At 44.1% G+C, this 16,065-nt stretch overlaps 1 protein-coding gene across 1 annotated transcript; it reads right to left on the bottom strand.

Moving 5' to 3' along the window:
• Positions 1-2,844: 2,844 nt before the first annotated feature.
• LOC106573522 (uncharacterized) lies at positions 2,845-15,678 on the bottom strand. Its single transcript, XM_014148644.3, has 17 exons — positions 15,603-15,678; positions 13,102-13,308; positions 12,606-12,683; positions 10,536-10,738; positions 9,375-9,431; positions 9,181-9,273; positions 8,897-8,983; positions 8,672-8,782; positions 8,319-8,489; positions 8,131-8,221; positions 7,939-8,045; positions 6,819-7,019; positions 6,591-6,722; positions 6,399-6,477; positions 4,712-4,905; positions 4,561-4,581; positions 2,845-4,354 (listed from the first exon to the last, which is right to left on the bottom strand). Exons 1-17 carry the CDS (start codon positions 15,676-15,678, stop codon positions 3,182-3,184), a joined length of 3,081 nt encoding a protein of 1,026 aa, XP_014004119.2. The 3' UTR covers positions 2,845-3,181.
• Between the last annotated feature and the right edge of the window lie 387 nt (positions 15,679-16,065).

The raw sequence follows: 16,065 nt of genomic DNA on the forward strand, positions 1-16,065 counted from the left end.
TTTACGTCATTTAGCAGACGCTCTTATCCAGACCGACTTACAGTAGTGAATGCATACATTTCATTTCATGCATTTATTTATATTTATTTTTTTGTACTGGCCCCCTGTGGGAATCGAACCCACAACTCTGGCGTTGCACACACCATGCTGGCGTTGCAAACACCATGCTCTACCAACTGAGCCACAGGGAAGGCTGGTAGAAATGGTAGGATAAATTATAAGCTTCCCTAAATTTGAAACTCACGAACTCAGTCTTTACTATGGTCTTTACTATTACAACCATTCAAAAAATTGTCAACGGGCAAGCTCGTGCACACATAGCAGATCCCGTGAAAAAACGTGCCCACCTATGGAAATAAAAGGTCCAACTGATTTGTTCTGCTGCTGGCCCTGACTATCCATCTTTAATTTGACCTGCTTCACAGTCTAACACTATACCACATGTCGAAAGATAAAAACACCACACTTTTTGTGCGCAAAGATGTTGTCACTGGGTGGAGATTTGATGTTCTAATCCATCTATACATTATCGGAGAACATTGACAATAAACTACTTTTGTTCGTAACAACCTAATGATTCATTTGACCCCCCTTCTTCTCCAGACTAACAGACTGTGAGTCACAGCCATCTTCAAATGGGCTCATGGGTGTGACTTTCACATTTATGGCTTTATGGCTGCCCATATATGGTACTAAGTCGTACCAAAGACTGTATGGTACGGCTGGATAGGAGACACCCTGTATTGACTGATAGGGGCTACCTATTCAAATTTTAGATGACATTGAATAAAACAGTTATTGAAGGTCCCCTATTGGGTGGACATTACATGTAAGTGGTTCAAAATATAATTTGGTTGTGAAGTAAGCCATCCTAAAAAGATTCAACATTTCAACAACGTGGTAGACCTACCTGATAAGCTGCAGCTGTGTTAAAAAAAGGCTTTTTCTCTAATCTATTGATGATCAGATTCTTCAGTTGTAACTGTCTCTGTTGTGCTCACATTTTACAGTTGATAGACTCCTCTTTTCTTTAACAATAGCCTATATAGAAATCATACGTCGCTGGTGCTTCTGCAGGCTGTGTGACCTATTTCTTGATCGACTATCAACATCTCTGTGCATTAGTGGTGGGGTAGGCTAAATAAGTACAACAGAATAGGCCCAATTAAAATAACAGTGATGAAGGAAATGAAAAATGCTGGGCAGAGCAAGCCCAGAGCACTACTGGAGCAAAATCAGTCCGTCCAGCCATGTATGCTATTTTTATCTAACTCGAGTTGTGGTCTGATTATGAGGGGGTCCCTGATGATTTTGCTAAAGTTTGAGAACCCCTGGTTTAGGTACTCTCTTAGAAAAAAAGGGTTCCAAAAGAGTTCTTTGTCTGTCCTCATAGGATAACCCTTTTAGGTTCCAGGTCTCTACCTCTGTAGAAAGGGTTCTACATGCAACGCAAAAGGGTTCTTCAAAGGGTTCTCCAACGGGGACAACCAACATACCCTTTAAGGTTCTAGATAGCAAATTTTTTTCTAAGAGTGTGGTCTGATCTTTCTAACCCTTGTAGTCATTCTCATTGTGGGATTGTGGGAATCCACTCTGGATGGATTCCAATAGGAATTAAACATCACTTTGTAAACCATCATAATGTGACTTGATGCTGGTATTGCTTTAGTTTATGCTTGTCACCAGTGTCCAATACATAGCGATGCCTGGTCACCAGCAAAAAAAAAAACACAACAAAAGCTGGTCACCAGCGAAAACACAACGAAGGCTGGTCTGCCATCGAAAAAACAACAAAAGCTGGTCACCAGCGAAAATACAACAAAGGCTGGTCACCAGCGAAAACACAACGAAGGCTGGTCTGCCATCGAATACACAACAAGGGCTGGTCACCAGTGAAAATACAACAAGGGCTGGTCACCAGTGAAAATACAACAAGGGCTGGTCACCAGTGAAAATACAACAAGGGCTGGTCACCAGTGAAAATACAACAAAGGCTGGTCACAAGTGAAAACACAATGAAGGCTGGTTGCCCAGCAGAACCAACTAGACCAGACCAACCAGGTCAGACCAGCTTGACCAACTGGACCATGCTGGTCAGACCAGCTTGACCAACATCGCGCTCCAGCATGTATATCTCACTGGTCACCCCCAAAGCCAATTCCTCCTTTGGTCGTCTTTCCTTCCAGTTCTCTGCTGCCAATGACTGGAACGAACTGCAAAAATCTCTGAAGCTGGAGACTCATATCTCCCTCACTAGCTTTAAGCACCAGCTGTCAGAGCAGCTCACAGATCACTGCACCTGTACATAGCCCATCCAACTACCTCATCCCCATACTGTATTTATTTATTTATTTATTTATCTTGCTCCTTTGCACCCCAGTATTTCTACTTGCACATTCATCTTCTGTACATCTACCATCCCAGTGTTTAATTGCTATATTGTAATTACTTCGCCACCGTGGCCTATTTATTGCCTTAACTTACCTCATTTGCACTCACTGTATATAGACTTTTTGTTTTCTTTTGTTCTACTGTATTTTTGACTGTTTATTCCATGTGTAACTCTGTGTTGTTGTATGTGTCGAATTGCTACGCTTTATCTTGGCCAGGTCGCAGTTGCAAATGAGAACTTGTTCTCAACTAGCCTACCTTGGTTAAATAAAGGTGAAATAAAAATAAATAAAATAAATAAACATCTAACAAGCACTGACCAGCATAGACCAGCATGGACCAGCATGGAACAGCTTGAAATGTATGCTGGTCTGTGCTGTTTTTTTCATCAAGGATCACAGGGGTGTTTTAGTTCAAACTAAAGAAGAATGGTTATAGGGGTTGACAAACAGATGCACGATACATATTTATTTGTAAGTAGGTCTATACACAGTATGCAAGAGTCCATTCAATACAATAAGAACAACAACACAGCAACACAACAGACTCAAGTCATAGGCCTATGTTACAAGTGGAGTGTAGCCTATATCTCAGACACATGGCCTGTTGTGTTGTGTTTCATGTACACTTAGTTGAGGCAAGTCTAGGATGTTCCGATGTCATCAGTGTACTGTATGTGTGTGTGTTTCTGTGTGTGTTTATGTGGCCGTGTTTCAGAGCGTTCCGACATCTTTGGCCTCAGCAACTCACCAAAGATACTTTTAGTTAGAGAGTGTTGCTGGGTTACTGTCTAGCTCTCCTTTGATTGGCCCACTGATTCTTCCTGCTCGGTATTACAGGGTTGAGATGATTGACTCCCCTGTTTCAAGCTCTCTGTTTCGCTCTCCAAATGACCCCCCTTTCCTTCCATATAATCACTGTCTCTCTCGACCCCTCCCTTGTCTCCCTCCATCCATTCCATCTTTCTCTCCACTCCGTCGCCATTCTCAGTCCCCTCCTTCTCTCCACTGCTTGGGGGGATCTCAGTAGTGATGTCATTGTCATAGTCTGTTATCAGGAATGTGGGCTGTATGCGAAAACAGAGTCTCACCAGCTCTTCATCCTCATCATCATCACTGGTCCTGATGGCCTCTTCATCCCCCAGGAAGCAGTCATCATCCCCAATGGAAGCTGTCTCAGGGCTGTGTGTGGAGGGTGTGTACTCCTCAGGGTACCCTGGTGGCCCTACCTGCTCTGGGGTGGGCGTGGTCAGTACAGGTATATGTGCCTGCCCTGTAGTGGGTTTAGGTGGGGGTGTCCCAACGCTGTCCTGCTCTGGACAGGGTGGAGTAAGTAAAGGTGTGTGAGTATCTCCTGTACACTCTGGAGTGTGTATTGGGTCTGCAGTAGGTGAAAGAGGGAGAGGTGTGATAATTGAGGTAGGAGGTGGGGTGGCGTGAGGGGGTGAGTTGATAGGAATGGGAGGAGGTAAAGGTGTGTGTACCTGCTGTTGGGTAGGTGAGGTAAGAGGGTGGGTGTCTTTAGGAGTCTCTTCTACCTGAGTGGGTGTACCTATCGCTTCTGCAATAGGGAAGGGGTGTGTATGTGAAAATCTGTCTGTAGATAAAGGTTCATCCATCTGATTTGGGGTAGGTGTGGGGAGTGTGGGGGTGTTAAAGCTAGAGTTGTCCAAGGGTTGAGTGGATGTTGTGAGTAGTTCAGGTGTGGTGGTTGTAGCAGGTGTATGGGAGGAGTTGGGTGAAGCAGGGAAATGACTGGGGTCTGTAGGAGTGGTGCTGGGTAGTATAGGCTGGATGTAGGTCGTTGAGGGTATAACTATAGGTAAAGCATTTAGTGGAGAAGAGTTGGAGTCTGCAGGACTGTAGATGCTCTGATTGCCCAGTAGCTTGGAGGTGGAGCTGCTCAGACCCTCTTTTTTTAATTTCACCTCATCCAGAACTGGCATGGGACTACTGTGACTCACCTGGGGAGAAAAAAGAAAAAACACACACACATCTCAACATGGCTACACTATGCCCTGTATGACACACAACACACACACACACACACACACACACACACACACACACACACACACACACACACACACACACACACACACACACACACACACACACACACACACACACACACACACACACAAAGGGGCTGAGAGGAGGAGAGACTCACCAGTTGGAAGCATTGTAATCTCTAAACCAGCAGGGGAGAGGGGAGAGGAGACAGAGAGACACACAGGTCAGAGCACAGGACCAGAATGTGTAAATGTTAGAACTTAAAAGTTAAAAGGTTAGGGTCAGGGTGAGGTGTCAGTGTATCTCACCACATTGGGGTGCTTCCCCTGGGCTATACAGCCCCTGTCCTCTGGGTCCTTCAGTCCTCTGTATCGCTGGAGTACATGCTGCAGTGCATACAGAGCGCAGCCTAACAGAGTCAGCCCCAGGATGACCATACCCATAGCCTTGCCCACTGCACAGCTACCAGGAAGAAGCCCATCCCCCAATTGGCCCTGAGGGACTACACACACACACACACACACACACACACACACACACACACACACACACACACACACACACACACACACACACACACACACACACACACACACACACACACACACACACACACACACACACACACACACACAGAGATATGCACTAAGTGTTCAAAACATTAGAAACACCATTTATACTGACTCTAGACACAGGCACACCCACTCACATACAGTCTTCATATACGCTGCTGCTACTCTGTTTATCATACATTGAACGTACAAAACATTAGAAAACATTACTAATATTGAGTTGCACCCCCCTTTTCCTTCAGAACAGACTCAATTCGTCTGGTCATGGACTCTACAGGGTATTGAACGCATTCCACAGGGATGCTGGCCATGTTGACTCCAATGCTTCCCATAGTTGTGTCAAGTTGGCTGGATGTCCTTTGGGTGGTGAACCATTCTTGATACACACAGGAAACTGTTGAGCGTGAAAAACCCAGCAGAGCTGCAGTTCTTGACACACTCAAACTGGTGCGCCTGGCACCTAATACCATACCCCGTTGAAAAAGCACTGAAATATTTTGTCTTGTCAGTTCACCCTCAGAATGGCACACATACACAATCCATGTCTCAATTGTCTAAAGGCTTAAAAATCCTTCTAAGGATCGAACCCTTTTTTTAAACATTTTTGGCTAAAATGACATACCCAAATCCAACTGCCTGTAGCTCAGGACCTGAAGCAAGGATATGCATATTCTTGATACCATTTGAAAGGAAACACTTTGAAGTTTGTGGAAATGTGAAATGAATGTTGGAGAATATAACACATAAGTTCTGGTAAAAGATACTACAAAGAAAAAAACATGATTTTTTTTGTATTGTTTTGTACCATCATCTTTGAAATAGAAGAGAAAGGCCATAATGTATTATTCCAGCCGAGGCGCAATTAACATTTTGCCCACTAGATGGCAGCAGTGTATGTGCAAAGTTTTAGACTGATCCAATGAAGCATTGCATTTCTGTTCAAATGTTGTATCAAGACTGCCCAAATGTGCCTAATTGGTTTATTAATACATTTTCAAGTTCATAACTGTGCACTCTCCTCAAATAATAGCATGGTATTATTTCACTGTAATAGCTACTGTAAATTGGACAGTGAAGTTAGATTGTCAAGAATTTAAGTTAACAAGAATTTAAGTTTTCTGCCAATATCAGATATGTCTATGTCCTGGGAAATGTTCTTGTTTCTTACAACCCAATGCTAATCGCATTAGCCTACGTTAGCTCAACCATCCCGCAGGGGACCCACCGATCCTGTAGAGGTCCCCTTCATCTACACTGATTGAAGTGGATTTAACAAGTGACATCAATAACAGGTCATAGACTGACCAGGCATATCCAGGTGAAGGCTATCTCATGTTTTGTACACTCAATGTACATACAGACACTGGTGATGAACTGCAAAGCAAGTATGACCACACAGATTCCAATTGTGTGTGTGTGTTACCTGTTTGTCCTTCAAATAGCACCTCCACCTTTATGAGAGCCGTGTCCATTTCACCTGACTCCAGATCCACAGCCACTACCTGCAGGATATCATCGTCATCATCATCAGCTTCATCAATGCAGCTTGTCCATCCTCAATAGAGAGTAATTACGTTGTTCTCTGGTACTACTCTTCTGTCCAATCAAAGCCCACCTTCAGACTGTGTGTCTGTGATGGCCGTAGCTGTTTGGTCCTGGCAATCAGAAGCCCCTCCTGTGTGATGTGGTAGAACTGTGTGTGATTGGACGAGGACCTCAGGGAGTAGTGCATCTTGGGATTGATGCCCTACCGATTGAGAGAAGAGAGAGTTGAAGTTACAGAATATAACACTATGCATGTCTAGCTGTGTGTATGTGCGTGTGTGTGTGCGTGTGTGCATACATCAGAGAAGTCCCTGTCCTGTGTCTGTATCAGCAGCACAGTGTTGCCGTAAGTGTTGACCAGTGAGGCAGGGCTGTCGCCTTCGATGACAAAGCCACGGTATTCAGCCCAACTGAACTGGGGAGGAAAGCGGTTGACAGCCACAACACGGACCACCACCGTGGCAACTGAGTACTTCCTAGGGTCATTCCTCTGGTACGCCTGAGGAGGGGGAGAGATTTTTCCATTATTAATGGTTTTGTTCAGTCTCCATACTCGTTTATACACTCAGTGGACAGTTTATTAGGTACACCCATCAAGTACCGGGTCGGACCCCCTTTTACCTCCAGAACAGCCTGAATTCTTCGTGGCATGGAAACATTGCTGAATTGGAATCAAGGGACCTAACGTGTGCCAGGAAAACATTCCCCACACTATTACACCACCGCCACCAGCCTGTACCGTTGACACCAGGCAGGATGGGGACATGGACTCTGCCATCAGCATGACGTAACAGGAATCTGGATTCGTCGGACCAGGCAATGTTTTTCCACTCCTCAATTGTCCAGTGTTGGTGATTGCGTTCCTACTGGAGCTGCTTCTTCCGGTGTGGTCGGCTGCTGTAATAGCCCATCCGTGACAAGGACCAATGAGTTGTGCGTTCCAAGATGCCGTTCTGTTCACCACTGTTTTACTGCGCTGTTATTTGCCTGTTTGTGGCCCGCTTGTTAGCTTGAATGCTTCTTGCCATTCTCCTTCGACCTCTCATCAACGAGCTGTTTTCGCCCACAGGACTACCACTGACTGGATACTGGATGTTTTTTGTTTGCCACACAATTCTTGGTAAACCCTAGACACTGTCATGTGTGAAAAGCCCAGGAGGCCGGCCATTTCTGAGATACTGATACCGGCACGCCGGGCACCGATGATCATACCACGCTCAAAGTCGCTTAGGTCACTCGTTTTGCCCATTCTAATGTTCAATCAAACACTAACTGAATGCTTCGATGCCTGTCTGCCTGCTTTAAATAGCAAGCCATAGCCACGTGACTCACTATCTGCAAATCATTTTTGTGAGCGGGGTGGTGTACCTTATAAACTGTCCACTGAGTGTAAGTCTGCATAAGTGTGTGTGTCTCACCATGACTTGGAGGTGTAGTGTGGGTGTCTGTAGTCTGTTCTCTACTCCTCTTGTCAGACGCACCTCCCCTGTCAGCTCATCCATCACGAAATGCCAGCTATCAGCCCCTGATAACATGTAGCTATCTGTTATCAGCTCCTAATATTATATATATAATATTATAAAGCTAAATGATGTGTGTGTGTGTGTTACCTGACAGGATGCTGTAGCTGAGAGGTGTGCTGAGGCCTCTGTCTCCATCCACAGCATTGATTGGCCCAGGAGAGAAGTCCAGAAGAATGTCCTATAACAGAGACAACATTAACACAATACATCAGTCCCTAACTGCTAACCACTGACACCTACCACCAACACCTACCACCCTAACCCTGGTCACTAACCTGTTCGCCTTCTGTGATGTTAACCATGTAGATGGGATTGGTGCAGATACGATTTGATTGGTCGTTGGAGAGGGGCGTGCACGGCAGGAATTGTGGGTACTGGTCGTCTCTGTCCAAGATATTCACGGTCAGAATGGCACTGGTGTTGAACTTCTCTGCAGTGTTCATCTCCTACACATACATAAATACACACATACACACACACAGACCGTATCAGACTGAAACAGACTGGTTGGTGGTTAGGAACAGTTCCAGTCATGCAATCTGATTGGTGTGCATTATTCACAAAATATATCATGCAGATTGTAGGCGCAGCCAAACTCTTTCTGTAGCAGTAGGTCTATTTAGTATACCAAAGCGGATATGGTGATCTCCAGTTGTGTTTTGGTCTCGTAGTCTAGAGGCTTGGCCAGTATCACCTCTCCACTGTTAGGGAGATCCACTCTGAAGTAGGCAGCATCAGGCTGGAACAGAGACCACCCACAAATACTGTACACACTCATTTAAATGCACAACATTATTGATGCAGTAAGGAGAACTGGTGTATATTTATGTATAAAACGTTATTAATACTGTACCGAGGTCTGGTCGATGGAGTACATGATGGTGTCGTCATCTGCATCTGTGGCCTGGACTGTAAACACCACTGTATTCACCTCAGCCAGCTAGACATCACACAATAGTCAGTTCAGTGTGTGTGTGTGTGTGTTTGTGTGTGTGTGTGTGTGTGTGTGTGTGTGTGTGTGTGTGTGTGTGTGTGTGTGTGTGTGTGTGTGTGTGTGTGTGTGTGTGTGTGTGTGTGTGTGTGTGTGTGTGTGTGTGTGTGTGTGTGTGTGTGTGTGTGTGTGTGTGGTTTACTTACCTCACTGATGCTGCAAGGCTGAATGGTGCTCTCCACAAACTCAGGAGTGTTATCATTCTCATTCAGAATCTCCACCATGATCCTGTACTCACTCTGAAACACTCACACATACACACATTTAGAAGATTGGGATCCATAATAAAATCAATGTGGTGAAAGGGACAAATGTATTTCCAGAAATTAATAGTCTCTACCTGCACAATGTCCTCCTCATAGCAGGTCAACGCTGCCATCAGGACTGGGCCCTGCACCTGAAACACACACACACAAATACACGTGCGCACGCACACACACACACACACACACACACACACACACACACACACACACACACACACACACACACACACACACACACACACACACACTTCATATCTGCACAGCAGGTTGGCAATTATTGTCATGAATCTTGGCCTGGAGGGAGTTCTGCAGAGAGGTCACTAGCAGCCACAAAGTCATAAAATCTGATTTTAAACCTAACCCTAATCTTCAGGGCAAGATTAATGCAGGGCCTTACAGGGGCACAAGTCATAGAAGGCCCAAGAGGCCACAGAGGATCAATAGTTTCTAAAACAAAATAACTGTGGATTAAGTTTTATCATAAACACATAAAGGAAAAATAAAGGAAACACCAACATAAAGTTTCTTAAAAGGGTGTTGGGCCACCACTAGCTGCTAGAACAGCTTTACTGCTCCTTGGCATAGATTCTATAAGTGGACCTAAACCATGCAAGGAAAATGCACCCCACACCATAACGCAATCTTCGTATTCTTCATTTACTCAAGTGTTTCCTTTATTTCGTCAGCTACCATTATGCCTACAGTCGGGAAGGCCGCAATTTGGGCAGCATGCACGCCAGATATACAGCTTGTTGCATTGTGGTCAAATAGACATATACACACACAGACATAAACCCATAGAAGGGTTTAGGAACCTATTACCCTGGCAATATGACTGTTAAACTCATAGGTACACTCATGAGTACACTAACAATGGCTGTCTGTCCTGATTTGAATGGAAACTACCACCTATGATTTCTTAATCTGGCCCTGCTAATCTTAACCCTAACCTTAACCACACTGCTAATCCTAATGCTTAACCCTAACCTTCAATTAAGACCAAAAAGCTACTTTTTGTTTTCATAAATGTTAACAATTTAGCCAATTTTGACTTTGAAGCTGGCCCATCTTGCAGAAATCGCTCAGTTCTACATCCAGAGCAAGATTCATGATAATAAAGGTCAACCTGAATCTGCATATGACCTTGCTGTGTGTTGTTGTTTGAGTCATTTACCAAACCAAGACCAAATCCTGTCATCATTGTGACAAAGTAGCAATAACATTTTTAAGATTACCTCCCGGTCCAGAACTCTGTCCAACGGGGCCTTGAGTCTGATGCTCCGCCCTTCCAGGAAGAACCAATCAGCATCCTCCCCAGTTAGGCTCCAGACAACATCATTGGCTGTCAGCCCTGTGTTAAGCTCAATAATAAGTTCTCCCATCATGCTGTTCTCTCTAACCGTGGAAAACACATCCTGGCCCTCCAGACATGGGTTCCCTGCCAATCAGACAAATCTATGATTAGCACAGTAGCCAATCAGACAAAGTGCTGAGCCTTTGAGATATAAGCCAAGCAGGAAGCACAATTTCTGCTGACAACAAACACCTTGTAGGTAGATATTTAAAGGTTATTTCAGCTAATGGATTTAATCAATAAATACATGAATTCCGGCAAATCAATAACAGAACAGCCTACAAGAAGGTGTGCCAACCCTGCTGAAAGAAACTGCACAGACCAGCATAAATTTCAAGCTGGTCCATGCTGATCAAGATGGTCTGACCAGCAGATGTGTAGTGGAGGGTATACGCAGGTATACGCCATATACCCACCTTTTTTGTGGGTATTGCCGATACTCACAATGCTTATCAAAGTAGTGTGGTGTAGTGGAGGTATACAGTGTGTCAATGAATAAGGCTGAGGGAACAGATTAGAATGTTTAGCTTAAAATGTTGATAAACTATAATTTCTTCAAATTTTAAGCGCAGCAATATGTACACAGCGGTAGGCATAGTCGCAAATGTTCCAAAATGCAATTGGCTGCAAAACACCATTCTAAAATGCGCACAGCGCATGCAAGCGGTTTCATGTACAGAGATAAAAATATCCGTAGACATTTTGAAAAAATGGAGATGCAACAACTATCATTGGTTGCTAATATGACTAGGATAATGCCTTTGGCTGCTAGACAATGACAGAAAGTTGATTTGAAAACCAATAGGCATACACACACATATGTACAGTGCCTTCGGAAAGTATTCAGACCCCTTGACTGTTTCCACATTTACAGCCATTACGTCCGTATTCTAAAATGTATTCACTATTTTTTTTTTGCTCAAAAAACAACACACAATACCCCATTAGACAAAGCAAAAACAGATTTTAGCAAATTTATATACATTTATGAAATAATAATTGCTGAAATATCACAGCTATTTTCAGGTCTCTACAGAGATGTTTGATTGGGTTCAAGTCCGGGCTCTGGCTGGGCCACTCAAGGACATTCAGAGACTTGCCCCAAGCGTTGTCTTGGCTGTGTGCTTAGGGTCGTTGTCCTGTTGGAAGGTGAACCTTCTCCCCAGTCTAAGGTCCTGAGCGTGGTTTTGAGTCCTGAGCAGGTTTTCATCAAGGATTTCTCTGTACTTTGCTCCGTTCATCTTTCCCTCAATCCTGATTAGTCTCCCAGTCCCTGCCACTGAAAAACATCCCCACGGCATGATGCTGCAACCACCATGCTTCACCGTAGGAATGGTGCCAGGTTTCCTCCAGACATAATGCTTGGCATTCAGGCCAAAGAGTTCAATCTTGGTTTCATCAGACCAGAGAATCTTGCTTCTCATGGTCTGAGATTTGTTTAAGTGTCTTTAGGCAAACTCCTTTCCAAATCATGCCCAATCAATTTAAATTTACCACAGGTGGACTCCAATGAAGTTGTAGAAACATCTCAAGGATGATCAATGGAAACAGGATGCACATGAGCTCAATTTCGACTCTCATAGCAAAGTATCTGAATCCCTATGTAAATAATTTCTGGTTTTTATTTTTAATAAATGTGCACAAAAAAATTTAACCTGTATTTTCTTTGTCCTTATGGCGTATTGTGTGTAGATTGATGAGGGAAAAAAATGACTCATTACTTTGGGCCCCTAGGGCCTGTATGTGTGTGTGTGTGTGTGTGTGTGTGTGTGTGTGTGTGTGTGTGTGTGTGTGTGTGTGTGTGTGTGTGTGTGTGTGTGTGTGTGTGTGTGTGTGTGTGTGTGTGTGTGTTTTCAGTTTTTTTTGTTCAGCAGGGAAGGAAGAAGCTTAGGGAAACGTAGTGATGGGTGTATTTGCCATAAACATAAGAACGTACACTACAATTACTTACAATTTTCTTGTCTCACAGTTTGGTCACCACTCCCGTCCTCCCAAGGCAAGACATCTTCTACAATTGTGTAGGGATGCCCTGCATGAACCAAAACAGCTAACTTTTACACACAGATTCATTGGAAACTCAGTCTAAATGAAATTAAAGTACTTACAAATTCATAACATATTGCACAAATTCAAATTTGTGTCATATCATACGAAATGGATGGTGTTGCACAAAATTGTGCACAGTATTCGGGACCCATTTTGGCGTGTGGGTGCTACTTTCAGTACTACTAGCTAAAAAGTATATACAAAACCTCTGGAACGCATCTTTAATTACGATGTGGAACACTGACAGTCCAACAGGGTCTCATTCAATAGTTCTACTTGTTCACAAACACACACACACACCATTCAACTGAAAACTGTCCTCCCTCCCTACTTGGGTTTTTGTCTTCTTCTATGAGACAGTCAAGGTAAGATAATAATATGGTTGTGGTGATGGGTCTTACCTGTGGCTCTGAGGGGACTGAAGAGGAGTAGTGTGGACCAGAGCAGGACTCTCCACCTCCACAGACAAGGCCTCTGAGGCTGCATCATTACAGCCTCAATCCAACACCAGGTCTCAATCACAGCCCCTAGCCCTGGATCTAGAACCTTCCTTAGCACAGCTCCATGCTCCGGGCCCAGTCCCAGCCTCTCACACCACAACCCCTGGCCTGGAACAGAGAAAGATAAGTGTGGTAACATAAGAGCCATTTTGTTGTTTAACAACAAATAGTTTTGCCACTGATCAATGCTAGGCTATCTGTGGCTAGCTAGCAGTATTAACATGTCTGTCACTGAGCAATGCCAAGCTAACTACGACTAGATAGCTGGCTGTATTGTCATTGGTGTAACTTAAGTGAATGATGCTAGGCTAACTATGGCAAGCTATATGTCTGTATTTACATAGGCAAGCTGTCATTGAGCAATGATAGGAAAGCTATAAATAACTGACACAGTGGCCACTGAGCAAAGGTAAGCTAACTATGGCTAGCCAGATGTCTGTATTGACAAGGCTGTCACTAAAGAATGCTTGGTTAACTATGGCTAGCTTGCTGTCTGTTTTATCATGGTGGTCACTGTGACTAAACGACGCTAGGCTAACTACCTAGCTTTCTGTATTGACATTGCTTGATTGACTGTGGGCTTGTGCCCTCAGTATGCCTCACCTTTTCACATTACACTTTTTTCAGTGGCTAATGTTAGCATTGGGCACATTGGAATTCCTGGTCCTGCTTAACTGATCAAGTTAAGGTCTTTACTGAAGCTGTAATTAATGTTTAGTTTGGTGGAGTTAAGCTCTAAGGATCAGGACTTTAACACACTTATACACACTTGCATGCACGCACATACAACACAGACACACACACAAGTAAGTGGGATTTTCTTCAGCTTTCCCTGTCTGACAAACCACCTCACCTCTACCCCACCCCTGCTCCCCCCACCTCAGCCCTCCCTGAACCCCTCCCCTGCTTGACTCTGAGACAGACAACCACCCTTCACCCTTCCTATAACCCTCCCTCTCTCCACTGACACAGCAGTACCTTCTAGATGTGAATGGGTTATTGCCAGGTAAGTGATTGAGAGTCACGTAAGGTGACAAATCAGGTCAGGATAAACAACATTGTCAGATCTGTAGAGTATTTAAAGACACATATCCATTCCTGCAGTATAAATAATGAATCCTGTCTTTTGGCTGTGCTGCCAACAAACCTCCTTCCATGGGGCTTGGTTCTGGTTCCTGTCAGGGTTGGGGATCACTCCATTCCATCTCAATTGCATCAAATAAAGCATCCATGAGTAAATTTGAAATCACGCTGAAATGACAGTCCCATTCCATTTAATTCAGATCTTTAATCTCTCCTAATAAGGGCCCATTCTCTAGTCCGCTCGCCCTCTGAGAACCTAGAAACACAACCAGTAATACACTAACAACGTACCAGTAATACCATCCCGTTACCCAACTACACACACACACACACACACACACACACTCTCTCTCTATGCATTGTCACTTTACCCCTACCTACATGTACAAATTACCTCGACTAACCTGTACCGGTACTCCCTGTATATAGCCTCGTTATTGTTATAGAATTTTATTGTGTTACTTTTTATTTAAATGTTTTACTTTATTTAATTTAGTAAATATTTTATTAACTATATTTCTTGAACTGCATTGTTGGTTAAGGGCTTGTAAATCAGCATTTCACGGTAAGGTCTACACCTGTTGTATCCGGCGCATGTAACAAAACAAATTTTGATTTGATTTTGATGAACTCCAAAATATTACCCTGCACACACACACACACACACACACACACACACACACACACACACACACACACACACACACACACACACACACACACACACACACACACACACACACACACACACACACACACACACACACACACACACCATTTTCCTTGCTTTACTATCCTTGTGGGGACTTTTGGGGTAATCCGGTACCCACAAGGATAATAATACAAGCCCCTCCCCCCACACACACATACAGACACACCACCTTTACTTGTGCTGACTGACCTTTCGGTGTTAGATCATCTGTGGGTTATGTTCTTAATGCCTAGAGAATACAACATATCTGCTGGATGGACTGTAGGAACACACATACACACACAGCCTTCCAAGCTGACACTGGGAGCGTGTCCTCAAAGCAATAAGCACACACTAAGAAACATAAGCACAGATACACAAGCAGACACCACCAAACGTACAGAAAGAAACACGGACGCAAACACACACAGCACTTGAACTCTCTCAAACACACCAGACAGCAGCTTAAAAGGCATTTCCTGAGGATAACTGTCGGCTCAGCGGGAGGGATTTACCTGGTGACAGTCCGATAACCAAATAGGATACTTCGAGAGCACTAGCCAATCGAGGTGCCTAGAAAGATCATACTAGAACAACATAGAGGTTAAAGACAGGAGTCAAATCTCACCTGAGTATTCCCTTTTGACTTCCTGCACACACACCTCTGGGATCCCTGCTGGTTGAATATGGTTCCCATCAGGCATTACAGGTCCGGGATGTGGTGTGGATATAAAGATGTTGCTGATTAAGCCTATTGATGATCTAGTCACAGTGGAGGCAAGGGGCACACGTCTTATTAGTGTGTTGTTTGAGCCAGTGTGTGAGTGCGTCAGATGTTCAAGCTTTAGAGAGAACATGCTCTTCGCTAATCAGGCTTGACAAGGAATTACCAATCAAACATAGGCTTTTAACCCTGACACCCCCGCCCCCCTTCACTACACAGATACACACAAACACAAACACACACACACACACCAGACCCAGAGAGAGAGAGGCAGAGAGTAAAGCCTCTTTCCATTTCTCTCTCTCTCAATTCAATTCAAAGGGCTTTATTGGCATGGGAAACATACTGTATGTTTACATTGCCAAAG

This window comes from Salmo salar, chromosome 16, assembly GCF_965601325.2.
Source record: "Salmo salar chromosome 16, fSalSal1, whole genome shotgun sequence".
Taxonomy (NCBI): Eukaryota; Metazoa; Chordata; class Actinopteri; order Salmoniformes; family Salmonidae; genus Salmo; species Salmo salar.